General features: G+C 37.7%; 1 protein-coding gene across 9 annotated transcripts in view; it reads left to right on the top strand.

Annotated features, from left to right (window-relative positions):
- Positions 1–26,522, top strand: part of TBC1D5 (TBC1 domain family member 5) — a 602,613-nt gene that overhangs the window by 339,704 nt on the left and 236,387 nt on the right. For all 9 annotated transcript variants that reach the window (XM_070072843.1, XM_017346738.3, XM_008266048.4 and 6 more), the window contains one exon: positions 17,720–17,822. In XM_070072843.1, the coding sequence (XP_069928944.1) occupies positions 17,720–17,822 (103 nt within the window). The remainder of the gene's footprint in view (positions 1–17,719; positions 17,823–26,522) is intronic.

Here is a 26,522-nt window from a genome sequence, read left to right as displayed (position 1 = left end):
CAACCAAGGCGGAAGGAGGGAGGTGGATAAAACTCTGATAGCCACACCAAACAGGAAGTGAGGTTGGGAGCTTGCTCAGCATTTTGACTACTTGGCTCAAATATTTCTGTTGCACAGTGTAATATCAAAGTGTTCTTTTTTTTAAATAAAGATTTTATTTTATTTATTTATTTTTTTTTGAAAGGTAGAGTGAACAGAGAAGGAAACGAGAGAGAGAAATCCTTTATCTACTGGTTCACTCCCCAAGCGGCTGCAGTGGGTAGGGCTGGGGAAGACCGAAGCAAGGAATCAGGATCCCCATCCAGGTGTCCCACATGGGTAGCAGAGGCCCAAGGACTTGAGCCATCTTTGGCTGTTTTCCTAGGCATGTTAGCAGGAAGCTGGTTAGGAAAGGGAACAGCACTCTGCTATGGGAGGCAATTGTTGCAGGCAACCACTTAACCTACTGTTTTCCAACACCAGCCCCAGGTGTCAGTTCTTGAAAACTGTATTCTTTCAGCTATTTGGTTTTCTGTTTTCTGTGTTTTTTTCATAACAATATAAAATACAAAAATATTAAGGTACAAATACAGATTATATATAAATAAATTTTTCTCAGACCTCTCTCCACCAGTATATTTTAATTAACATTGTAAAACCAAGATTCAGAGAAAGCACTTAGGAAATGCAGTAAGTTCATTTGTAGCTAGAGGGCTTCCCTCTCTTTTCTTCCTTGAAGGCTGTCCATGGCCTTGTCCATGTTTAGAGTGAGTCTCCAAGCCTCCTCTCCATACATGTTCTGGCAAAGAACTTAGTGTGTAAAGTAAAGTGGTCAGTCTAATTTTAAAGCCACCAAATTGCTTAATCACAAAATCTGAACTGCTTGAATCATTTTATACTGTGTGTCTTTCTAAGGTGCAACATGCTCTCACGTCCATGTCTCTCAATCCCGTCTGTAAAGCAGTTCATAACATAGAGAAGAAGCAAAGTACAGCTCAGAGAAGCTTGTACAGTGCTGTTCGTACCCTAGAATCTGTAATTAGAATTTTGACTTTGTAAAATGTACCTTGATTATCTGTTATGTTCCAGTCTCATCTTTGCATGAGGGGAGCAGAGTGGTGAGTGACATGGCCAAGGTCCTCCTATCACAGAATGTGTATTTTCCTGTGGTGGAGGAGCAGGGCTGAGATGTACAGGAAGAGAAGGGTAACTTGCAGGTGATGGTTACTCTGAAAGAATAAAGCAGGGTAGGAGGATACTTAGAATCTGCTAGAGAGATGGCTACCTTAGGACTTGTGATCAGAGACCGCATCTCTGAACAAACGATATTTGAGCTGAGATGTGAAAATATTTTAAAAGTTAGACATGTGAGAGTGTAGGAGATTGTTCTGGCAGAGGGAATTGGGAACGTGAAGTCTCAATGAAAATGAGCTCCATGTTGAGAGAAACAAAAGGAAGACAGGTGTGACCACAGCCAGCTGATGTATAGTGGGGAATCTGAGAAGAGGGCGAAGGCTAGACAGAGTCTTACAGCAGTGAGAAGTTTGCATTTTATTTCCATTGCAATTGGCAGCTATTGGTGAGTACTGAGCAGGGGTGTCTTACCTAAAAAGATAATTGTGGCTGCCGCAGTGGGATGAAGGTGAATGTGAGAACAGAACCTGGAATAGGGTCTAGGAGCCTATTGGCAGTGTTCCAAGTCAGGTAATGTTCGTAACTTAAACTAAAGACCATGAGTAGAGAAATGAAGGATATAAAGCTGATAGTTTTAAATACAGGTTAGAGGATCATTAGACGTAACAGTCCTATGTTCTTTAGTTTTATTCCGTTTTTATTGCTATTTCAAGTATTTTTGCCTCTTACATACAGTCCCTTAATTGTTTAATTTTTCTCTTTGGGTCTACTATCTTTCCACATCCAGTCCTTTCCATGTATTGTAATCACACTTCTCCCAGCGCATTTACAGTCTTGCTACTTGCCTACTTCAGAACCCTCTGTGACTCCCCATGGCCTGCACACACGTGAGTCCTAACACATACTCAGTTCCCTTTTAGACCAGTGATCCAGCATTACTCTGTGAGCAAGTGTTATGCTTTCCTTTTTCAGTGCTTTGGAATATTCCATACTCCGTCCTGCTTCCTTCCACTGCTCTGTGATGGATTCTTGGCAATTTATTCTTCAAGGGCTGAGTTCGTCACCACAAAGTATTTTCTAGTCTTGAATTATAAGTAATCTGTGCTTATTTGGAGTTCAATGGCATTTTCTTAATGACTTCATAACGATAGCATTTAGGGTTTTCTTTGGTCATGGGTTTTATCTAGATTCATCTGTCAATGCATTCAGAACATTTATGTTAATATCTTCAGGTTAGGAGTCACTGGAGTTGTGAAGATAAATACAACATGGACCTTTAAGAACTCCAAAGTCTAATAGAGCAAGCAGGGAAAAAACAAACTTCAAATTCAGAATAACTGGTGCTTTAATAGAGGCAGGCTATGGGTACTTCAGAAAGCTCACAAACAGGAGCTGTTATGGCATCAGATGAAGCCATTGCCTCCAATCCAGCTCCCTGCTCACCAGGCTGGGAAAGCAGCAGAGGGCGACTCAAAGACTTGGGCCCCTGCACTTGTGTGGGAGAACTGTGCGGAATTCCTGGTTGCTGGCTTCGGACTGGACCAGACCTAGCTGTTGCATCATTTGGGGAGTGAACCAGCAGATGGAAGATCTCTCTCTCTCTCTCTCTCTCTTTCTCCCTCCCTTCTCCCCTCCTCCTTCCCTCCCTCCCTGCCAGTTAAATAAGTAAATCTACAAAAAAGAAGGAAGTTACTAATATCAACCTTCTAGTATAAGTTTAAATAAGATCATTTGACTTTATGAGATGTGTTTTTGTCATTATTATTCATTTTTTTAAAATATTTATTTTATTTGAAAGAGTTGCAGAGAGAGGGAGAGACAGAGAGAGATCTTGCATCTGCTGGTTCACTCCTCAGATGTCCATAATGGCCATGGCTGGGCCTGTCCGGAGCCAGGAGCTTCTTCCAGCTATCTCCACATGGGTGCAGGGGCCCAAGAATTTGGGCCATCTTCTATCACTTTCCCAGGCACATTAGCAGGGAGCTGGATCAGAAGTGGAGCAGCCAGCACTCTAATTGGCACCCATATGAGATGCTGGCACTGCAGATGGGGGCTTTAAAACCTGCTGAGCCACAGCACTAGCCACATTGTTATTGAATTTAATTGATTTGGATATGTCAGTGTATTAAATGTTGCCTCTCCCTTCAACTAATTTTAATATTCTTTTATGCCACTAGGCCCTCCCCCCTTTTCTTTACGGCCTCAAAGGGTTTTACATTCATTTCAATTAAGTGTTCTGTATCTCAACATAATGAATTTACTATTTCCGCTTTTATTATTGAAAAAACTGATAATCAAAAGTAAATCAAGGAACTTCCAATTTACAGCAATTCTAATTCAAAGCTTCAGTTACGTATTCTGAACAAGTTTTGCCATGTTTCAAAAGTTTTAACATTAAATGAAATTCAGCATTATTTAAAATTGTGAGAAATAATGAGTTCAAGAAAAAATATTATTTCCATATTAGTTGCCAAAGAAGTATGTTATTTGGTCTGTCAAGGTCTATTCTAAAAATATATATACAGCATCTATGACATCATTTGCAAATTAACATTTATAAGCTATTGCCAAATAGTCTCATCTTCAAATGTGTTCTCTCTCTCAAATTAAATGATTAAAATTCTGTAACCTACTTTTATCATTTTAACTGACCATATTTGAACATTTATCTGATTGTTGGAAATGTTAGCCATTATCTTCAATTTTTAAGTCTTTCGTGTTTCTAGTTATTGTAGCTGACATTTTGGTTAGTATATTTGTCAGTTATTTTCTGTTTGCTATGTGAATATCCATGCCATGGTTAGATTTTTAAAGATGGAACATTCTCATTTAATGCTTAATTTTGTTTGAGGCTTAAATGTGGGCCAAACGTCAGAAATAATCTACTTAATCAAACTTTGATATTTTAATACTATCATTTGATATTTTTGGATTTTTTAATAATTGCTAAAATTCTCTTTGTAAACTATAGACCTGTGCTGTCCAGTTTGATAGACACCAGCTATATTTGACTATTTAAATTTAAACTAAGTGTAAATTAAGTTTAAAATTGAGTCTTTATTCATGATAGCCATATTCAAATGCTAATGGCAACTGTAATGGGGACAGCATCATATATAATTCACTTTTGTATTGTTGCATAGTATATTTATTTCTACATATTTTATTCATGTTGGACTTTTACATTTGACCTATGCTAAATATCTTTACTTTTATTTGCTTTCTCTCTCTTTAAGAAAACCATGAATTTTTATAGTACATAAATTTTAGCTGTGTTTTTGGTCAATTGTAGTTATGTTACACTGTAGTATATGGCTGGAAACTGAACTACTTTTGAAAATTTTTTTTATTCGTGTGAAAAAAAGTAATTTACCAGAGGTGACAGTGAGGTGTTATGTTTTGTTTTGCTTTTTTTTTTTTATTTGCTTTAAAGACTATCACCTTCTTAATTCACATTTTGGAAGAAACACTTCCAGTACTTTGGTCCATTGACTGTCCCACTTTACAAAGTTAAAATGTCCTAAATGTCGGTGTATTTTACACAGTTTCCTCCAAGCCCAGTTTTTATTTAAATAAAAAAATAAATTCCTCAGGGAAGGAGGATTTTATAAGCAATTTCAGAGCAGAATTGATTTTGGTGTGTGTTAATGCAGACAATCTGCCCAGTGTTAAAATGTTAAGGAGAAAAAAAAAATACAAGCTGCCATATTCGTGTGATCACACCAAAATAGCAGCTTGTATTTATATTTTCAGTCTCCTCGAGGTGGACTGCAGGCACACGTGAATGAGTGGATGTACTTGGTGTTGTGTTGTGATTTTATTTAATGTAGGCAAAGTACATGCTTGTGCATGCACGACCAGCCCTCACATATGCACTTGTTCACAGCCGAGAAAGTGAGAACTACAACACAAGCCGCTCTCTAAGAGTCGTCGGCAACCTGTGTGTGTGCTTTTCAAATATTAAAGAGGGAGAGAAACAGATTTTCAGGAATACGAGAAACAATTTCTCTTGTCAAATGGCCTATCCTCTTTCCTTGTTTGATATACAAGGTAAAAACAAAATAATTATTGTTGCACATATATGTTTAGTACTATGTGTTTTCCTCTTCCACTTGTGTTTTAGTGTGTTTTTGCCATTTCTGTTCCATATAAGCTTGCAAATTCTAAGCATACATTTATACTAATTTATGAGCATTTTAAAAACCTTCACTTTTTTTAGTATCTCAGTGAAAATAAAGGCTTATTTGCTGCAGAACAGACATTTCAGGGCTCTGGTGAGCAGCCTCATGCTCCTGATCTTTGGAACTGGCGAGCGATATACGTGGAGGGCAGCACTGTCGTGTTACACTGAGCTGCATACCAGCAGGTGTGTGCTCTGCACATCTTCTTTGTTTTAAATTAGCCAAATTTGTTAGTTGTGGGCTTGTATGGTTAAGAGAAGGTAAAATCTGGTGGATGGTCAAGTACCATTCCATCCTGAAATGTTAGCAGCAGCCATCCTGTGCTTTGGAGAGTAACACAGTCTTTTCAGAACATTTAGGCAAAGTTGGAATTGAAGCTACTTCGGTACGTTGTGGGCTAAGATTTTAAATTTCTTTTCTTTTTATCCTTAGTTGTTGAAAAATTGCAAAATAAACTTTGTATTCCCGGTCATTATTTTCTTTATTAATTGCAACAACAACTCAAAGGCGGCAGCACCCTGCCCAGGATTCTCTTCTGCTTCACCTTCCCAGTCCTAGTCCCTGAGTGCATAGACTGCATTTTCCTTTTCCTCGCTGTGTATGTTTGTGGGTTTGTAGGTGTATTTGCTCTTTCAACAAATACTACTTGAGAAATTAGTATGTGCCAGCTATTGCTTTGGAAGTTGAATATTCTTTTTTTTTTCCCCCCAAAGAAACCTTTTATTAAAGGAATACAAATTTCCTAAGTATAACTTTAGGAATATAGTGATTCTTCCCACCACACCCACCATCCCACCCACACTCCCACTTCTCCTCCTCCTTCTTCTCCCATTCCCAGTCCCATTTTCCATTAAGATTCATTTTCAATTAACTTTACACACAGAAGACCAACCCTATACTAAGTAAAGCTTTCAACAATTTGTGCACACACTCACATACACCAAAAAACAAACAAACAAAAAAAAAAAACCTGAGAACAAGTTTTACAGTTAACTCTCATAATATAACACATTGAGGACAGAGGTCCTGCATTGCAAGTTAGTGCACAGTGACTCCTATTGTTAATTTAACAATTAACACTCTATGTATGATGTCAGTGACCACCTGAGGTTCTTGACATGAGCTGCCTAGGCTATGGAAGCCTTTTGAATCCACAAACTCCATCAGTATTTAGACAAGGCCATAAGCAAAGTAGAAGTCTCTCTCCCTTTAGAGAAAAGTACATCCTTCTTTGATGGCCATTCTTTCCACTGAGGTCTCACTCACAGAGATCCTTCATGTAGGACATTTTTGCCACAGTGTCTTGGATTTCCATGCCTGAAATGCTCTCCTGGGCTTCAGCAATTCTAATGAAGGCAAGACTGCACAATGTATAGAACTTTTTACCTACCATGCATTTTTTATTATATATAGTAAAATTACATGTATTTAAAATTATCTTTCAAATATGTATTTTCTCTTCTACATCTTAAGCTCTAATGTCTTCTGTTTTGTATCATCATATTCCCCATAGGAGCCATTTGTGTTATTAGTAGCTGTTTAGTTAAAACATTTCATTTTGCCAAAGAGAGAATGTGACGAGTAAGCTGATAGAACTTGTTAATGGCTAAAGTGGAAATGAGGTCTTTCTTCAATTCTGTAATTTGTGTTCATCTTGTTTGCTTCTTCAGTTGCAGAAGCATTTAGTGCCTTCAGTGTGCAAAGCACTCTATGAAGCAGATGCCTGAAACGTAAATGAACCCAGGTCTTGAGTCTTACTCAGAAAGAGATGGAGACTAAATAAGTTAATATTGTTTCTGCCCGCTGGGTTCCTTTATTCCAGTGCAGTGTATGCAGTGTTTGTCAGCTTTGGAAATAATAACATTTGGGGCCAGTCTTTTGTTGTGAGAGGCTGTTATGTGCAGGGTAGTATGTTTTGCAGTATCATTGACTGCCAGGGGTTCTGAGAGGCAAGCTTTAAAAATCTTTGGGGACTTTTGTGTGACTTAAGGATTCTCTGAGGCATCACCTTAGAGCTTTCGGAAATTTCAACAGAGTTTTACAGTCACACTTTTGGTGTTATGTTTAGATCTTGTTTTTTCCCTTTGACCCATATTTAATCTTTGCACAAAAGAACTGCGTTAATGTTGCTAACTGGAGAAGCTAGAAATGAAGATGAGTTCTATTTTCAAACCCAGCAAGTTCTAGCACCTCGTTCTTCCTTTTGACTTTTCTTTTCTTCCATTCTACTATAAAAAGAAGAAGTCAGACAGCACTCACAACATTCTGCTTGGTTTTCTCCATAGCTAATCTCCCAGTTCCTTAGGTGTATTTTCTGTTTTTTTATTTAAGCAGAGGCTACTCTGTTGACACACTTTGTCTGACTTCCTAATAGGAAACTGTTTTCCTTCATTTTCCCCATATATTTTCCCTCACTTTCATGTAAGTCTTCGCTGGCAGGCTGCTTCACGACTGTCTCTTTCTAACAGTCTCTTTCATGGCCTTGAGTCTTTCACTGGTGCTTTCCTGAAAACCCTTCTGGTTCCTGTTTACTCCGATAAACACTTTTTTCTTGTAATTTAGTTTGTCTGTTAACTGTATCCCAGCGTCTGGTATCAAAACCTTCTTTTTTGCTACATCAACCAAAACACAGTGACTCAGGACAATAAGCCCTTACTGCTTCATAGAGTCTTTGGATCATGGATTTGGGAGCCACTTAGACGGGAGGGTCTGGCGGAGGAGTGTGTCATGAGACTGCAGTGAGGCATGTATTGCACCTGCGGACATTTGATAGCCTGAATAGGGCTGGAGGATCACGTTGGTTCCTCGTCGTGGGGCTGTGGACATGAGACTGACTCGGTATCCTGCAGAAGGTGCTTGATGCAGAGCAGCTGGAGCTGCAGTAGAAGCTGTGTTGTTCGTATGCCTGGCAGATGCATTTTAAATGCATTGTCTGTGCTTTATTTGTTTAAGAGGCAAAGAGACATAGAGAGATCATTCCCATCCACTGATTCATTCTCTAAATACCTGAACCAGATGTACGCAGGGGACCAAACTCAGGAGACAGGAACCCAATCCAGGTCTCCCAGATGGGGAACAGAGCGCCAGTACTTTAACTATCACTGTTACCTTCCAGGAACAGAGCTGGGTATTGAACCCAGGCACTCCAGTAGGTGACATGGATGTCCTAACTAACATGTTAACCTGTGGCTAAACGTTGACTCTGAGACATATTTTTAAAACTACCACAGTCCACATGCAGCTTCTCAGGTCTCCCTGGTGATCTTTTGCATTCTCTCCAGCTGGGAGGGGGTATGTGCACAGGTGCCTGTCAGGGGTGTGGGGTGAGGTGGATGTTGTGTCACTCATTGCTTCTTCCCAGTCTGTTGGTTAGCACTCAATCATATGTCCACAACTAACTGAAAAGGATGCTGGGAAGTGAAGAAAGGAGAGAAAATAGATGTGACTGAATAGGAAGAAAGGTGAGACTCTAGCACAGGAAGAGAAAGAATGCGGTGTGTCTGCTTTCATCCTGTGTCACATTGTCCTACTTAATGGTTTGGCATGATTTTTCAGTTTTCCTTGACTAAAATAATAAACCACAGTGAGGTATTATAGTTATTTTGGTGTTTAATAATATTCTGGGGAGTTTTTATCAGCTCATTTTAAATTTTGGATGAGTACTTGTTTTGATTTTCTGTTTTTGAAATATGGGCATAGCATCAGTTATTGTTCGTTCAAGTCCTCCAGTGCTGCTTTGTCCTACTGCATGATTATAAACCCTCACCAAGGGCTTTATTTTTTCCCTTGGGGCATCTTATTGAATACTTACGTCTTCAGTAATTCATCTGGGCCCAATGCTTTGTCTGTTTTAATACTTCTAATTACCTAATTATGTTCTATAATGCAGTGACAAAGCTCTTCGTCATTTCACTCTTTTCTTAACCCTTTTCTTGCTTTGGAAATATTATTTTTGTCTCTTTGTTGTCTGTGAAATTATAACAGCCCAGATAGTTCCCTACCTTTTCTTTATCGTTTATATTACATTAGACCATTGCCCTGTTAAGAGACTTTCCAGCTAACTCCCATCAGGCATCTGGGTTCCTGTCTAATGATGCTGTAATGCTGCTGTGTGGTTACCTTCCATTCCTCTCTTCTTGATTCTTTCCTGCATATTGCAGTCTTACAAGAAGACAACCAAAAGACAAATAGAATAGTTTCTCTTGGATAAATAATCTGCTCCATTGGAAGGAAAAAGGTGTGTGTGGGGACAATTCTGTAGAGTAAAAAAAAATCTTAAGACATAATAACAAATTATAGTCAATAAATATTTCTTGGATCTTGAACGGAGTACTCAAAATTTTTGGGAAATCTGAGAAATATGAAAGTCGACCAGATATTTGATTAAGTTAATGGATTTTTTTTTTGGCTTGGCTTTGTTGTGATAACTTATGTTTTTGAAGAGTGTTTGTATTTTAGAGGTACAATTGCAACATGTAGATAAAATGATGTTTGTGGTTAGCTTCAGAGTAACGCAGCATTTGGGAAGGAGTATATGTAGCATGAATTGGATAATGAGGAAGCTAGTTGATGGATAGAATGGGGTTCTGTCAATTCTGTCTCTACTACTGTTTAAGTTTAAAACATCTTTCATTATGAAAAATTCATAGAAAAGTATATTGCCTACCAATTTTGATTTTTTTTCAAAATAGAAAACTCACATCAAATATTATGGTACCTGTTGTTAGTTTTGTTTGTTTTGCAGATTTTAAAATATTTTATAATTATATTTCAATATAATTTTTAATCATGTGTTTCTTTTCTATTTTTTATTGTAGTTATAAATTATAATCATGAATATTTATAGGGTATAAAGTGATGTGATTCGTGACTGCTATATAGATTGTTTAAATCAATTAATTGGCCTGTTCATCATCTCAAATATTTGACATTTCTTGTGGTGAGAACATCTGAGAATTATTCTCTTAGTGAAGTTGAAATGAATAGTACTGAATGATTACCTCTGTCACCACACTGTGTATTAGATCTCAAAAATTAAAACAGCCTATCTGGGGCTTTGTACCCACTGATTGTCCTCTCCTTGCTTTCCCCTATTCCCCAACCACTGGTAACCACCATTCTACCATCTACTTCTATTATTTTAGCTTCCACATATTAGTGAGAACTTGATCATTTGTCTTTTTCTGTAAAGTTTTTTTTTTTTTTTTTTTTTTTTTTTGGTATAATCTTTTCCAGTTCATCCAGGTTGCCCTAACTGATAGAATTTCTTTCCTTTTTTAAAGGCTAACTAGTATTTCGTTATGTATATATATTTTCTCTTTATCTGTTGATGAACACTTCGGCTGATTTCATATCTTGGCTATTACGAACAATGTTGAAATGAATATGGGCAGGCAGACATTTCTTCCACATACTGATTTAAAATCTTTCCAGTAAGACAGTTTGAAGCACTATTGTTAAATCATATAGTGGATCTAGTTTTAGTATTCCATCTCGGCTTTATGATGGCTGTACTAATTTGTGTTTCCACCAAAGGTGTGTGGTGGCTCTCTTTTTCTCCACATCCTTGCCGACACTTGACTATCTTTTGTCTTTCGAAGAATAGCCACTCTAACAGGTGTGGGGTTTTAATATGCATATCCCTAAAGATTAGTGATGTTGAACTTTTTAATATTAGCCTTCAGTTCATCTTATTTTGAAAAATGTCTATTCAAATTCTTCTTTTGAGAAATGTCTGTTCAGACCCATTTCTTAATTGAGTTACTTGTTTTCTTCCTGTAGAGTTGTTGGAGTACTTATATATTTTCTGTATTAAACACTTACCACATATATGGGTTGTACATATTTCCTCCCAATCTGTAGGTTATCTCTTTGCTCTGTTAATTGCTTTCTTTACTATACAGAAGATTTTAGTTTTCATGTGATCTCATTGTATTTGTTTTTATTGTCTGCATTTTGTCAAATCTAAAAAAATCATTGCCTAGATCAACACTGTATAGCTTTTCCTCTATATTTGCTTTAGTAGTTTTACCATTTCACTTATGTTTAAGTCTTTAATCCATTTTGAGTTGATTTTTTTTTTTTAGCGCAAGATAATGTCCCAGTTCCTTATTTTATACTTGAGTACACAGTTTTCCCAACACCACATGTTGGAGAGACTTTCCATTCACATTGTATATTCTTGTCATGTTTGTCAGAGTTCAATTGGTGTAGTTGCATGGGTTCTTTTCTTGACCTTCTGTTTTATTACATTGACCAATATATCTAATTTTATGCCAGTACCATGCTATTTTAATTACTTTTGCTTGTAATATAGTTTGAAATCAGGTAATGTGATGCTCTACCTTTGTTCTTTTTGCCTATGATTCATTTGGCTAGACTGTTTGTTTTTGTGGTTCCATATTAATTTTAGGATTTTTCTATATATGAAAAATGATGAAGGTGGGAGTGTGTGTGAGAGGGAGGGAGGGTGAAAAGTATCACTATGCTTCTAAATCTTTATGCAGGCAACACATGAAATTTGTTCACCTTATTTAAATAAAAAATTATTAAAAAAAGAAAGATGATATTGGAAATTTGATGGAGATTGTGTTAATAGATTAGTTCAAGTAATTTTACTTCAGTAATATTCTTATAATCCATGAACACGGGATATCTTTCCATCTATCTGTCCTCTTCAGTTTCTTTTCTTAATGTTTATAGTTTTTAGAGTATAAATCTTTCACTTCCTTGGTTAAATTTATCCCTAATTCTTTACTTACTTATTTATTTTCTTACAGAAATTGCTAAGTGCAGTTGGTCTCATTTTTTTTTTTTAAGAAAATTCATTGTGCCCAGCACCACAGCTCACTTGCCTAATCCTCCACCTGTGGTGCCGGCACCCCAGGTTCTGGTCCCGGTTGGGGCGCCGGATTCTGTCCCAGTCGCTCCTCTTCCAGTCCAGCTCTCTGCTGTGGCCCGGGAAGGCAGTGGAGGATGGCCCAGGTGCTTGGGCCCTGCACCCGCATGGGAGACCAGGAGGAAGCACCTGGCTCCTGGCTTCGGATCTGCGCAGCGCACCGGCCATAGTGGCCATTTGGAGAGTGAACCAACAGAAAGGAAGATCTTTCTCTCTGTCTATCTCTCTAACTGTCTAACTCTGCCTGTCAAAAAAAAAAAAAAGAAAAAGAAAAGAAAAGAAAAGAAAATTCATTGTTAGGTGTAGAGAAATGTTACTGGCTTTGGGGTTTTAACTTTATATTATTTAATACTATGTAAAATTTGTTTAAATCAAGTTCCTTCACACATTTGAGAGAAGAACTTAGTTATTTTAAGTATTGATCAGTTGTCTTTGGGGGCTACATGGCATAGCGGGTTAGTCCGCTGCCTGCAATGCAAGAATCTCTTATGGGTACTACTTCCAATCCTGGCTGCTCCACTTCCAATCCAGCTCCCTGCTAACGCACCTGAGAATGCAGCAGAAGATGACCCAAGTACTTGGGAACCTGTATCCCATGGGAGACCTGGATGAAGCTCCTGGCTTCAGCCTGGCTCAGCCCTGGGTGTTGCAGTCATTTGGGGAGTGAACCAGCCGAGCCAAGATTTCTTTCTCTGTGTCTCTCTCTCTGTGTAACTCTGCCTTTCAAATAAATAATACTTAAAAAAAAAAAAGTGTTAAAGCTGATTATCATTTTTTTCTATCAAGTAATTGCAATCTTAGATTGTTTAGTCTAAAGTTCATTTTGGAATACTTATTTTTCTTTGTATTCTGTATTTTCAGAGTTTTCTCTCATCTGTTTCACAGTACCGTTAACATTTTTTCACCACATGCAGAAACAGCTTCTCTTGTACTTTTGTGGATTTTTTTTTAAGATTTATTTATTTATTTGAAAGGCAGAGTTACAGAGAGTTAAGGAGAGAGGGAGGGAGAGACAGAGACAGAGACAGAGACAGAGGCAGAGAGGTCTTCGATCTGCTGATTCACTTCCCATATGGCCACAGTGGCCTGAACTGAACCGATCCAAAGCCAGGAGCCTTGAGCTTCTTCCTGGTCTCCCATGTGGGTGCAGGGACCCAAGTACTTGGGCCATCTTCCACTGCTTTCCCAGGCCACAGCAGAGAGCTGGATCAGAAGTGGAGCAGTAGGGACTCAAATCAGCGCCCATCTGGGATGCCAGCACTTCGGGCAGCAGCTTTATCCGCTACAGCACAGTGCCAGCTCCATACTTTTGTTTTCTGATAATAAAAATCTGTCTTCAGTCCCTAGTTTGATTATTCCCCCTTTATCTTCATATCAAATATTTTAGCTTGAGTGAATCATGAAGTAGTAGTTTGAATTCTGATTATTTTCTACTATTCCATCTTTTCTGAAGTTTTACAGTTTTTCTTTTGTGCCTGAAACTGTATGTTTTATCATATCTTAACAATTACTGAATCCAACTTGGGTCAGTCTTCAGTGTTTTTTGTTGTTGTTTCACAAGTAGATTTGCCTTCTCATTGATACTTGTGTTAGACTGATACTGAGATTACTTTTCCTATTCTGAGTTAGCAACCGCTGCCATGAGGTAAAGAACAGCCTCAAAGTCCTAATGGAAGATAGGGTAGCTATCCCGAAACTTCCAACAAATAAAAAGCTGCTGATTACTATTCCAGAAATTCTGGTTTTCTCTCTTATTTCTGATTCTTAGACAAGTAATTTCTTCTGCTTGAATCCTGATAATACAATAATCAAATATGTATTTGGAAATATTTTATTGTCCAGGCATAGTGCTTCACTCTTCAGTGCTGACTCCAGTGTGATTCTCAATTCATGTTTTTTTTCCTACCTGCATTTTTCTGAGTCATTTGTAACTGATTAGGGAAGTGGCTGGTCTGCTGGTCTGCTAACTACCCAGGTCTTTGGCTCAGGTATTAATTTCTCTATGCTTTGTTTCATTGCTTGTTAATGTCTGAATGGGACTGGAAATCTCCATAGCTCCTTCACACCAAAACTTCTCTGAATGTCAGTTCTTCTTACAACTTCTGAAATACCACCAACTGTTAGCTTTTTCTGCTGGAACTTTTGTATATCTTTCTGCCTACTTACTTGATGCCATGGATTGTTTATCAGTATTTAGAGAACAAGTCATATTTTTTTAAATTATAACTCAGCATTGAAGAGTAGAATTATAGAAATTGTGCTGTTGTGTGGCTTTGCGACGTCTGCTTAGTACACATTTTCAGTTGATGGGGTAAAAATGAGTGATCTATCTATCTGCAATTTAATTCTTGTAGATCTCTAGTTTTTGATCTTTTAGGTGGTTACTCTGTATTTAAATGAAACCATGACTTGGTATGTAACACAATTTATATTTTTAATCAATGCAAGTCGAAACCATTATACTTGGTGAAATAAGCCAGTCCCCAAAACACAAATACCATATGTTTTCCCTGATCTGTGGTAACTAATAGAGTACAAAAAAAATGTAATGTGTATGAGCAAAATTGGCATTTTGAGATTCTGTGATTATTTGCAGCTCTTCTCTCTACTGTTAAAGAATAGTGTTTTTTTTTTTTCTTACTATTTATTGAATTCTTTACTTAGTGTAGGGTTAATCTTATGAGTATAAAATAAGCTGAAAGTAGATCTTTATAAAAATTAAAAGAAATAATAAGAAAAGAAGGAGGAGGGAGGGTGGGGGGCATATGTGGGAGGGAGGGTGGGGTGGGAAGTGTTACTGTGCTCCTAAATCTGGTATATGAAATCCATGACATTTGCCCGCTTTAAAAAAATTAAGCATTTAAAAGTTCAAAAAGATATAGCAGCAATCTTGTATGAAACTACCAATTGGGCCAGCGTCACGGCTTACTTGGCTACTCCTCCGCCTGCCGCACTGGCACCCGGATTCTAGTCCCGGTTGGGGCGCCGGTTCTGTCCCTGCTGCTCCTCTCCCAGTCCAGCTCTCTGCTGTGGCCCGGGAGTGCTTGGGCCCTGCACCCACATGGGAGACCAAGAGAAGCACCTGGCTCCTGCCTTCGGACTGGTGCTGCGCACCTGCTGTAGTGACCGTTTGGGGGGTGAACCAACACAAAAGCACAAAAGGAAGACCTTCCTCTCTCTCTCTCTCTCTCTCTCTCACTAACTCTGCCTGTCAAAAAAAAAAAAAAAAAAAAAAGAAAGAAAGAAAGAAAGAAAGAAAGAAAAGAAAAGGACTAATAGTAAGTCCTAAGTATTGTCCTTAAGTTGTCTAGGTGAGGCAGTCACTCAATGTGATTTGGCCATCACTTGAAATGTTTGAACTTAAATGTAAAAAAAAAAAATCCAAGACAAATAATAAATAATTATGTTTCCAAAGCAAAAAGATTTTACATTTTTAGTATTTAGATATTAACCTAATATTATATAGTATATAGATATTTGTTACACAGTTAATGTAAAAGTTTTTTAATACTCTTTTTCATAATACATTCAGATTGTAACAGCCAGCAATAGAATTTGGTTGTGCCAGTGTGCATAAAAATATTTCCAGGGACTGGTATTGTGGGTAAAACCACTCACTACCTGCGACACCAGCATGCATTATGGGCACTGGTTCAAGTCCCAGCTGCTCCAGTTCCAATTCAGTTCTCTTCTAATATCCTAGGAAAAGCAACAGAAGATGTCTCAAGTGCTTGGGCCCCTGCCACCTATGTGGGAGTCCCTGAAGAAGCTCCTGGCTCCAGACCTCAGCCTGGCCAGCCCCAGCCTTGTAGCCATTTGGGGATTGAACCAGCTGAAGAAAGATCTCTCCGTGCTGTGTCTCTCCCTCTTTCTCTGTAACTCTGACTTTCAAATAAATATATAGAGGAGAGAAGAAGAGGGGAGGGGAGGGGAGGGAGGGAGGAAGGGTGGAAGAAAAAAAAAAAATTTCCAAAGACATGTTAAGGAAGGGACACACAAAATCTATTGGCAACTTGTAACTTCATAGGAAGCTAACAGAAGATCAAAAATAGGCGACAATGTGGGAGTTATAACGTGAGATAAAGCAGCCACTGCTGCTCCTGGAGAGACTCACTCAGGAGAGCTTGTCTGTCTCAGTAACGTCGGTACTTCCGAGCTCTCGGCAGTCTTCCTTTCCAGACCCACATTTTCTTGTTCTACTTACTCCTAAAGCAACTCATTCATATTTTTATCACCTGAAGTAGCCTTTCCCAGAGACCCACACAGACCTGTCTCTCTGAGCTTCTGCTGTTTCTCGGGCGCTGTTCTCGATGCTTCACGTCTCATCTTCACCACAAGATCAGTAGCGCTATTCCGACTTCATAGATGAGCCAGTTGAGCATCATTTGCTGAAGGTGACATAGCTAGAAATTGTACTTCATGAATTTGAACACAAGCTTTTCTATTCAGGCTTGTCATTTCACTTCGTTATAATGCACTCATGTCCTTCCTGTAAACTCTACTCTTTCAGGCTTATTCCCACTCAGATACTCTTCTCTTTATTATTCTTTTGTTCGAAAATGTGGTGTCCCTGTGTTGTTCCTCCAGCAGCAAATTCAGTCCTCTAAGGCTCTTTCTAGACTTGCCCCACCTTTTCCTTTGTCTGGTTGTCCTGTTCCCACCTGGCAATATTTCATAGAATTCCTTTTTCTTGATGATTACTTAATTACCATTCTGTGTTGTATGCTGAGAATCTTCATTTCCATTTATTACTTCATCTTTCCTTCTCATCTGGTTACCTTCCCCACTGATGTTCCTTTGTAATTTCTCTCCTCAAAATTCATGTTCAGACCTTCTGGGATTAAACCCAGTTAACTGTTTAATCCTAAATGACATTCCCTCAACCTGTACATATTCACTGTGTATTTCATTGCTATGATTTTGATCTTGGGTTCTTGCAGTTGTGTGTTTAACTATTTAAACTTTGTTTTAAGGTAGCTTCTCTACGTATTTTCTGTTTCACATTATCTCAGAGCACCTGATAGAATTTTTGATTGGGAGGGCATTTAAACAATGCTTAGTAATTTTGTTCCACTTGAAGTCTACATTTTGATACAATGAAGTTGACAGTATGATCATATATAATAATTGAGTTCTGATAAAAGGGACAGTGATTTCTTAAAGAAGTTGATACTTCTGCAAAATCACATTCTAATAATCAAAACCTAATAGGCTAAAACAAACCAACTCTTCACTCCCAAATAGATGAACTAAAATTTCCTTTAAAATGGTTGTATTCATACATGTGGAGCCTTTGAAAGTATGTGAAAAAATTTGAAATGTTTCCATGTTGAATGATGTCATTTACCTCTGTAATATGATTTTCCTCTTTTCCTCCACTTTCTCAGCCCCACCAAGGATGCAAGTTGCATGGCTAATACAGACTTGTTTTAAACCCTGCAGCCACTTTGACACTGCTTGGAGATAAAAGTTGAGAGTGATTCTCAAAACCGTGCTTGTCGGTTTCAATCCTGTTTTGTTTTTTTAGGTTTCCTGAAATGCAGTTTTTCCAACAAGAAAATGTGAGAAAGATTCTTACAGATGTTCTTTTCTGTTATGCCAGAGAAAACGAGCAGTTGCTTTATAAACAGGTAATGAAAATATCTTACAGGTGGCATCCATTGACTCAAAATTGTCTCTACAGCTTGACAAATGATAGAGCAATAATGCAGCCGTTATTGTATCCAAAGTTGTATCATAATGCTAACACATTGCAAATGCTACTTGTCAGGTGCATGGTGAGAAAAGTAAGCTCACTGAAGCACATGTGGTTTCTTCTTCATTATAAGACATTCCACCAAATTGTCTTCTATAAGGTGTTCAAGATTTCAAGTTTTGGGAGTTTGCTTATAAACAGTATCTTTAAAGTCAATATAGTAATAAAACTTCAGAGTTGCATGTATAAATATTGTTCCAAAATACTGCATTTACAAATATGTGGTATGTCATTTAAAAAATAATCCAATGTCCCATTACTTTCTAAAGCTTACCAGTCAGTAATAGAACTTCAAAAAATTTCTTTAAATTTTTTGACATTTTTAGGTGGTTTCTTTGTGATCCTGTAATTTGACTAAAGTGAAAGTTATTTAATTTTATTTTCATTAAAGGGTAAAATTTTTGATATATACAGATATACCTAGATTTTCTACTTAAAGCTATGATGTTTCAATAAAAATACATAAACATACATTTTTATGTGTTCCTCCAAATATATATTCTGGGAATTCCAACTAAATTCATAAATTTTCAAGTAATTGAAAATTATATATCTAACTGATTACAGAAGTTCAATTTAATGTAACAGAAAATACCTGTAATAAAACCAATATATTTCATTTGAAGTACACTTGACAGATTTAAAGATACTAAACTAATATTACCATTATACTAAATAATACATTTGTTATTATTGAATATATAAAGTAGCCAAAGGAAATAATTTTATCTTATTCTTAATATTAGTAATATGTCTTTAATTACATGCTGACAAGAGTTTCTTAGGATTGAAAAAGAAAAAAAAATCCTATTCAAAAAGACAACCAAAAACTCTATAAATATTATTTAAATAAAGAAGGAAATATCTTCTTTTTTTAAAGATTTATTCATTTAATTGAATGGTAGAGTTACAGAGAGTCAGAGGCTAAAAGAGAGAGATTTCATCTGCTGATTCACTCCCCAAATGGCTGCAACAGCCAAAGTGGGCTGGCAGTAGCCAAGCGCTTCTTCCCAGTCTCCCATGTAGGTACAAGGGCCCAAGGACTTGGGCTGTCTTCAGCTGCCTTCCCGGGCCATTACCAGGGAGCTGGATCAGAAGTGAAGCATCCAGGACTTGCACTGATGCCCATATGGGTTGCCAGCTCTACAAGCAGCTGCCTTACCTAGTACACTACAGCCCTTATGCATGTTTTTTGAGAGAGATGAAGTGGAAATTGAGTAAATGAAAAATTATAGCATGCTTTAGGTTGAAAGCTTTAACTAAAAATATTGCTGCTTTTCAAACTATTATCATCTCAGTGATAATTTAATTAATATAAGTGTGTCTTTTTTTTAAACTGGACACAGTTATTTTAAGTGCCTAAAAGCTTGATAGTTATTTGATGGTGATAATATAGCTTCATGATTAAAACACTGGATCTATATTCAGATAGCCGTGTTTGAATCTCAACTCCACCATTTACTAGTTATGTATTAAGAAATTTACTTAGCTTTTTAAATCCTTAATTTCATTCTCTGTAAATGAGGACAATATTAGTATTTATAGGGTTCAGAATATTTAATACTTGGGCCAACACTGTGACATAGCAGTTTAAAACCACAGCCTGCATCACCGACATCCCATATGAACGCCAGTTCAAGTCCTGGCTGCTCCACTTCCAATCCAGCTCCCTGTTAATGTGCCTGGAAAGCAGTGGAAGATGGCTCAAGTGCTTGGGCCCCTGCACCCATGAAGGAGACCCTGAAAAAGCTCCTGGTTCCTGGCTTCAGCCTGGGTCCAGCCCTGGCCATTGCAGCCTTTTGGGGAGTGAACCAATGGATGGAAGACCTCTCTTTCTGTCTCTCCTTCTCTCTCTGTAACTGTAAATAAAGATTTATTTATTTTATTTAACATTTAATTATTTAACATGTTAAATCAAATAAATAAATCTTTATTTAAAGATTTATTTATTTAAAAGGCAGAGTTACAGAGAGGCAAAGAGAGAGAGGGAGAGGCAAAGAGAGAGAGAGAGGCAGAGAGAGAGAGAGAGAGGTCTTCCATCTGCTAGTTCACTCCCCAGATGGCTGCAAGGGCTGGAGCTGGGCCAATCTGAGCTGGGAGCCAGGAGCTTTTTCTGGGTCTCCCACGCGGGTGCAGGGGCCCAAATACTTGGGCCACCTTCCACTGTTTCCTCAGGCACATTAACAGGGAGCTGGATTGGAAGTGGAGCAGATGGTACTCAAACCAGAACCCATATGGGATGCCGGCACTCCAGGCGGCAGCTTAACCCAATATACCACAGTGCAGGGTGATAAATAAATCTTAAGAAAAAATACATAATGCTCATCAAAAGTTCATGTTGGTATTGTAGTTATTGTTATTGTTATCCTTCTCATTATTAAGTGTGTTGGTTTTACCACAGAATTTGGGTAAGGAAAGATTGCCAAATGGAGATATTAAAATATCTATAAATGTCCTTTGATCAAATTAATGTGATAGTTCATGTATGAAATCTTAATAATATAAAATGCCAAATAGAATGTTGACCTTTTATATTTGTTATTCTGTCTAGGAAAGAAGATTAAATTTTATCTTTATTGGTGAAAAAATTCCAAATGGAGTAAAGAAATAAACGAAAACTAAAAATATAATTACTAGTAGAGAAAGCGTAGAATAAATTTTATGTAATTTCACAATAGGAGAGGCCTTCATAAACAAGATGATATATCCACAAGTGATATATCAACTCAAAAGACCACAGTAAATAAGTAAACAAACCAAAAAGAGACTGGGAAAAAAATGTCTCCATCAGTGTAGAATTCTTTTTGAAGCAAATAACAAAAGTCAGCATTCAAAATGGCTTCAAGTTGAAGGGTTTCGTGAATACCTGTAGCACAAAGTCTAGGGATAACTGGTAACATTAGTTAATATACTCTCTCAACATCTTGATTGAGGATCTAGGGTTTCATGTTTTGCTGCTGTCTTCTTACTGAGTTGTCACTTATTGTGAATCTCTCTCCTGATTGTTCTCTGTACTTTTTAAAATATTTGAAAATACCTCACAGTAAAAGAGTTGGCAATAGTGTAGCAAGTCATGATAAAATTTTTCCAAGATACACATCTGTTTTCTTTTTTTTTTTTTTAGAGAATGAAAAAATAGATTAAGAAAGCCTTATAGCAGTGGAGACAAGTTCAGGAGACAAGAAACAAAAACATAGCACTGCACACTCCACCACTGAGATGCACCTAGCCCTCTGCATTTGTGTGGAAACGACATGGAAATATGGAACAGCAGATTATTAATACTTTAGACAGAGTCCTTCAGTTATTGAATAAGAACACTTTATTAGCTTACTCTTGAGTGGCACTTAAGTACTCCATATACATGTTTAAAATTCTATAGATTCTTTGCAGAGAAATAATAAGGATTGAATATTTAGCCAGATTAAATTTTAAGAAAAAACCTTGAGTTTCATCACAAGCTGTTAAAGCTATTATTTTGTACTAGGTGACACCCCGTTTAACATCGACCATATTGTTAATAGTTATGGGATTTTATTGAATTAATGAGACTGTTATCATGTAGTAGAATGTCTTGCTGAGTTAATTGAAACTGCAGAGATTATATAAATGGTATTAATGAACTTTGACTGCCTGATGCCTCAGCTTTAATAAAGACTGCTTGGTGGGCTAAATGAACACAGGCAGATAAAAGAACAGGTTCAATTTTGTGAGCCTACAGGCTGTTGATGAAGAAAACTTTGTTACCTTTATTTTCTACTGGCATGAGTTTAGAGTGCAGTGACTACTAACTGTCTGACAGGGATAAAGGTTTAAAGGTAAAATGCTGACAATATAAATGAAAGCAAAATCCACATTTTGAAGACCAAGAATATACTGACAATATAGTATTTCTTTACTGTTTTGTCCATTTTATAGCATGTTGAATTCATGACTGCTTTTTCTGGGTATTTCTCTTTTCTTTTTGTCTACATGTTTGCCTCTTCTAATTATTAATAAGGTATTACCAGTCTAAAATTGAGGGCAAAACCAACGGTCTCTATCATGTGGTTGAAAATAAAGTTGTAATTTCGGCAGAAGTCAAAACTGAACTCTGAAGGATTATCTTAACAGTATTCAGAAAACTCATAATTATCACCCTGCAAAAAGAACACCTGACATATGATTTAGTGCTATTCTTCTTGTTTTCGTATGCCAGCCTAACTTTTTCCGTGTGTTTATACTTTAAGTGGTAGGTATTTCATTGACTCAGTTGACATGAATATCATCTTTGCTGAGTCTGTAGTAGAATCTGGGTTTATGTAGACAGTAATCACTTGGCATCCCTGGGGACTGGTTCTAGGACCATTTATGAATGCGAAAGTCCTTTAATTGGCATAGTATTTGCACACCCATATACATCCTCATGTACTTTAAATCAACTCCTAATACAGTGTAAATTTCATGTAAATAGCTGTTATACTGTAGTCTTTAGGGAATAATGATAAGGGGAAAAAGTCTACATGTTTAATATAGATGAGGGTTTTTTTATGAATATTTTAAATCCTTAGTTTGTTGAATCCACAGATACAGACAGAACCCATGGATGAAGAGGGTCATCCGTACATGTATTTTATAGATACACATCCATGTGCACACACCCACCACTTAATCATAATTCATAATTTTATAGTCATTTGTTTTTAAAGAGATTGGCATTTTTTTAAAAAAATATTTATTTTCTTATAAAGTTAGTTACAGAGAGGCAGGGAGAGACAGAAAGAGAGATCTTCCATCTGCTGGTTCACTCCTCAAATGGCCTCAACAGCTGGAGCTGAGCTGATCCAAAGCCAGGAGTCAGGAGCTTCTTCCGGGTTTCCCACACGGGTACAGAGGCCCAAATACTTGGACCATCTTCCACTGCTTTCCCAGGCGCATTAGCAAGGAGCTAGATCAGAAGTGGAGCATCCAGGACTCGAACTCATGCCCATATGGGATGCTGGCACTACAGGCAGCAGCTTTACCCACTACTCCACAGTGCTGGTCCCTAGTCATTTGTTTTAAATTTTATTTATTTATTTATTTGAAAAGACAGAGAAGAGAGACAAAGACCTCCCATCCAGTGGCCCGCTCCCAAAATGTTTGCAGCACCATGACTGAGCCAGGCCAAAACCAGGAGCTTGGAACTCCATCTTGGTTTCCCATGTGGATGCCAGAAACCCAAACACATGAGCCATCACTTACTGCCTCACACAGTGCACATTAGCTGGAAGCTAGAATCAGCAGCAAAGTCAGGACTGGAACCCAGGCACCTGCTGTGCCAACTGCCTACTTGTTGTATAATCATTTTGCAGCTTATTTTATTATGTGTCTCCTTCTCTAGACTGTAAGTTCCATTAAGATTAGGATCTCACCCACTTCATTCACTTTTGTGTCCATAGTACCTACAGTAATTTAATAATTTTTGCAATAAGTGAAAGATGAATGATACTTCAACAGATGGAGACTGTATAAACAGAATAACATCACAGAAGCTAGAGAGAATAGCATATTTAAAGAAGGTGGGGGGCCGGCACTGTGGCTCACTTGAATAATCCTCCGCCTGCAGCGCCGGCATTCCATATGGGCACCTGGTTCTAGTCCTAGCTGCTCCTCTTCCAGTCCAGCTCTCTGCTGTGGCCCAAGAAGGCAGTGGAGGACGGCCCAAGTGCTTGGGCCCCTGAACCCGTATGGGAGACCAGGAGAAGCACCTGGCGTAGCTCTGGCCATAGCGGCCATTTGGGGAGTGAACCAATGGAAGGAAGACCTTTCTCTCTGTCTCTCTCTCGCACTGGCTGACTCTATCTGTCAAATAAAAAAAAAATTTTAAATAAAATTAAAAAAAAGAAGGTGGGAGGATACATTTAGCAAGAACTCTTCCTTGTTAAACCAGCCATAATTAGTTAGAAAATATGTTGAAGGGGAGAATACCCCATAAGAGACCACCACCAACTACAACAAAGGAAAAAAAAACTAATAATAGGCCTGTGAGCCAGTAGGTTTAATAATAGGGACTATACAATTCTACAGATTTTTAGATTAGGAAAATCTAGTGTTCTTAAAAGTACTTGCTCTCCTCAAGTTAATTTTAATACAATTTCATTAAAAGCTCCAGTGTTTTCTATAGCATTGTATGTAACTAAATGATGTGGAAATATGTATCGGTGAAACATAGTTAAGTTATAAAAGGCAAGGGATTGGCATTAGGCCCAGCAGCTAAGATGCTGCTTGGAATGCCCACAGCCCATTCTGATTGCCTTGGGTTTGCGTCACGTCTCTGCATCCAACTCCAGCTTTCTGCTAACGCACATTCTGGAAGGCAGCAGTGCTGACTGAAGTACTTACGTCCCGCTTGCTACCCACATGGGAGTCCTGGGTTGAGCACACAGCTCCTGGCTTTGGCCTGGCCAACCTGACTTCTGCAGGCATTTGAGAAATCAGCCAGCAGATTGAAGATCTTTATCTCTCTCTCTCTCTCTCTGTCACTCCCTCTCCATCTGTCTCTTTGCCTTTCTAGTACATCATAAATAATTTTTAAAGGAAAATTGTATAATAAGCCAGATAATTTTGAAAAATAGTGTAGAAAATATGGAGGACTAGAATCTTGTAAATTCAGTATTTATAATGAGGCAGGACTCATAAAGAACATACAAACCGGGGCTGCCGTTTTGATACAGCAGGCTAAGTGACCGCATGCAACTCCAGCATCCAGTTTGGTAGGGCCAGCTTGAGTCCTAGCTGCTCTGCTTCCAATCCAACTCCCTGCTACTACACCTGAGAAAATGGTGAAAGATGCCCAAGTGCTTTTGCTCTGCCACCCACATGGGAGACTTGGATGGAGTTCCTAGCTCCTGGCTTCAGTCTGGCCCAGCCCTGCCTCTTGGGGCCATTTGGGGAGTGAACCATGGGAGATCTCTCCCCAGTTCTGTCCTTCTCACACCTCCCTTCCTTCCCTCCATTCCTTCCTGTTTCCATCTCGATCCTTCTCTCCCTCCCCTCCTTCCTCCCTCCTTCTCTGAAGCTCTGCCTTTCAAATAAATAAATCTTGAAAAGAATATTCAAACCAATGGGATACCAGTAAAAGCCTAGGAAAAAATGTGAGCTAAATATCTAGTTTATAATAAAGATGGCTTTTCAAAACTCTTGGGAGGAGATGGATTTTTTAACTTACTGAAAACATTGAATTTCTTGAAGAAGGGATGATAATTCAATACAAGTTCGATTCTTTTGGAGAAAAATAGATGTTTATTCTTCATGGCAAAATTAAACTAAAATCAGGTAGGTGAAAATTAATGGAAAACAAAGGAAGCTGCCTTCTTACCTAATGTCAGTGTGAGGGAAATCTTTCCAGGCATGAAATCAGTAAAAGAAATCATGAAGAATGACTTATGGTATTGACTCTTTTAAAGTTTATAAATTCGCCATGACGTAGGGCATCATAATCAAAATTAAAATACAAATAGTAAACATAGGAATTGTTTATATCAAAATAATGGTAGTTGGTAGAGAACTGTTGGAAATTGGGGAAAAGTAAATACTTAAATACAAAAAAATAAGCAACTCATTAAATACAAATGGCCAATCAAATTTTTTAATTCAATCTCAGTAGCATTTAAATAAATTATAACAATTTCTGGGATTTGACAAGATTTTTTTTAATCAAACATAGATTAGGATATGTGAGGTAATGATTTTTCTATACTGCAGTGAGGGATTCTTTCTGGAAGGCATAAGAAACTTAGACAAATGTTTCTACCCCATCACCCAGAAATTCTGCTTCTTCAGGCTGTCCTGCTGAAGGCATCAGAAATAGGCAAAAAGATTACCACAATGGTATTTACTATAGTTTTTAATTTCTACCTCCCTTCCTCCATCACCACCCAGAAATTCTGTTTCTCAATGACTTTATCCTAAGTAAGCCATCAGAAATAGGCAAAAAGATTATCACATGGTATTTGTTACAGTTTTAAATTTCTACCTCTTTTTTTCTTTTGTGGTTGACTGATCTTCCTCCCTCCTTCCCTTTCCTGTTTTGCTTTCTCATAGTTTTCTACATTAACTAATTACTGCCTTATTGATTAAAATTATGGCATTTTCCTTTGAAATAACATGACTATACCAAGAGAATAAACCCCTCATACTGATTTTTAAAATTAATTTCATTTTGTCTGAGTTTCTATTATGTTCTTCTAAGACATATTGTTAAATTTCAATGTTTACTTAATTAAGAGATGGTTACCTAGAAAGATTGAAATTATATTTAGTAGTATATCCTAAATCAAGTAAATTGTCAGTGGGTCATAAATTTTTTGTAAAAATGTCACTAAATCCTTTTCACTTAAGGTTATTGGTGACTTAAAACTGAAGTCTTGTAGTTTGTCCCCATTTTACCTTTGAGATCACCTGGCTCCTAAAGTCTAACATAGTAGTGCTGGGCTGGGCCAGAAGATTGTGTGAGTGTGTCCTTCCAGGCCAGAAGCATCCCCTAATTCCACAGCAAAAAACTTCTCTCCACTCCCTGCCTTGTTTCCTCCAAAGGTGGTAATAACTCTTGCCT

This window comes from Oryctolagus cuniculus, chromosome 4 (assembly GCF_964237555.1).
Source record: "Oryctolagus cuniculus chromosome 4, mOryCun1.1, whole genome shotgun sequence".
NCBI lineage: Eukaryota > Metazoa > Chordata > Mammalia > Lagomorpha > Leporidae > Oryctolagus > Oryctolagus cuniculus.
The sequence above is the reverse complement of the archived record's forward strand: the minus strand, read 5'-3'. Positions and strand labels throughout refer to the sequence as shown.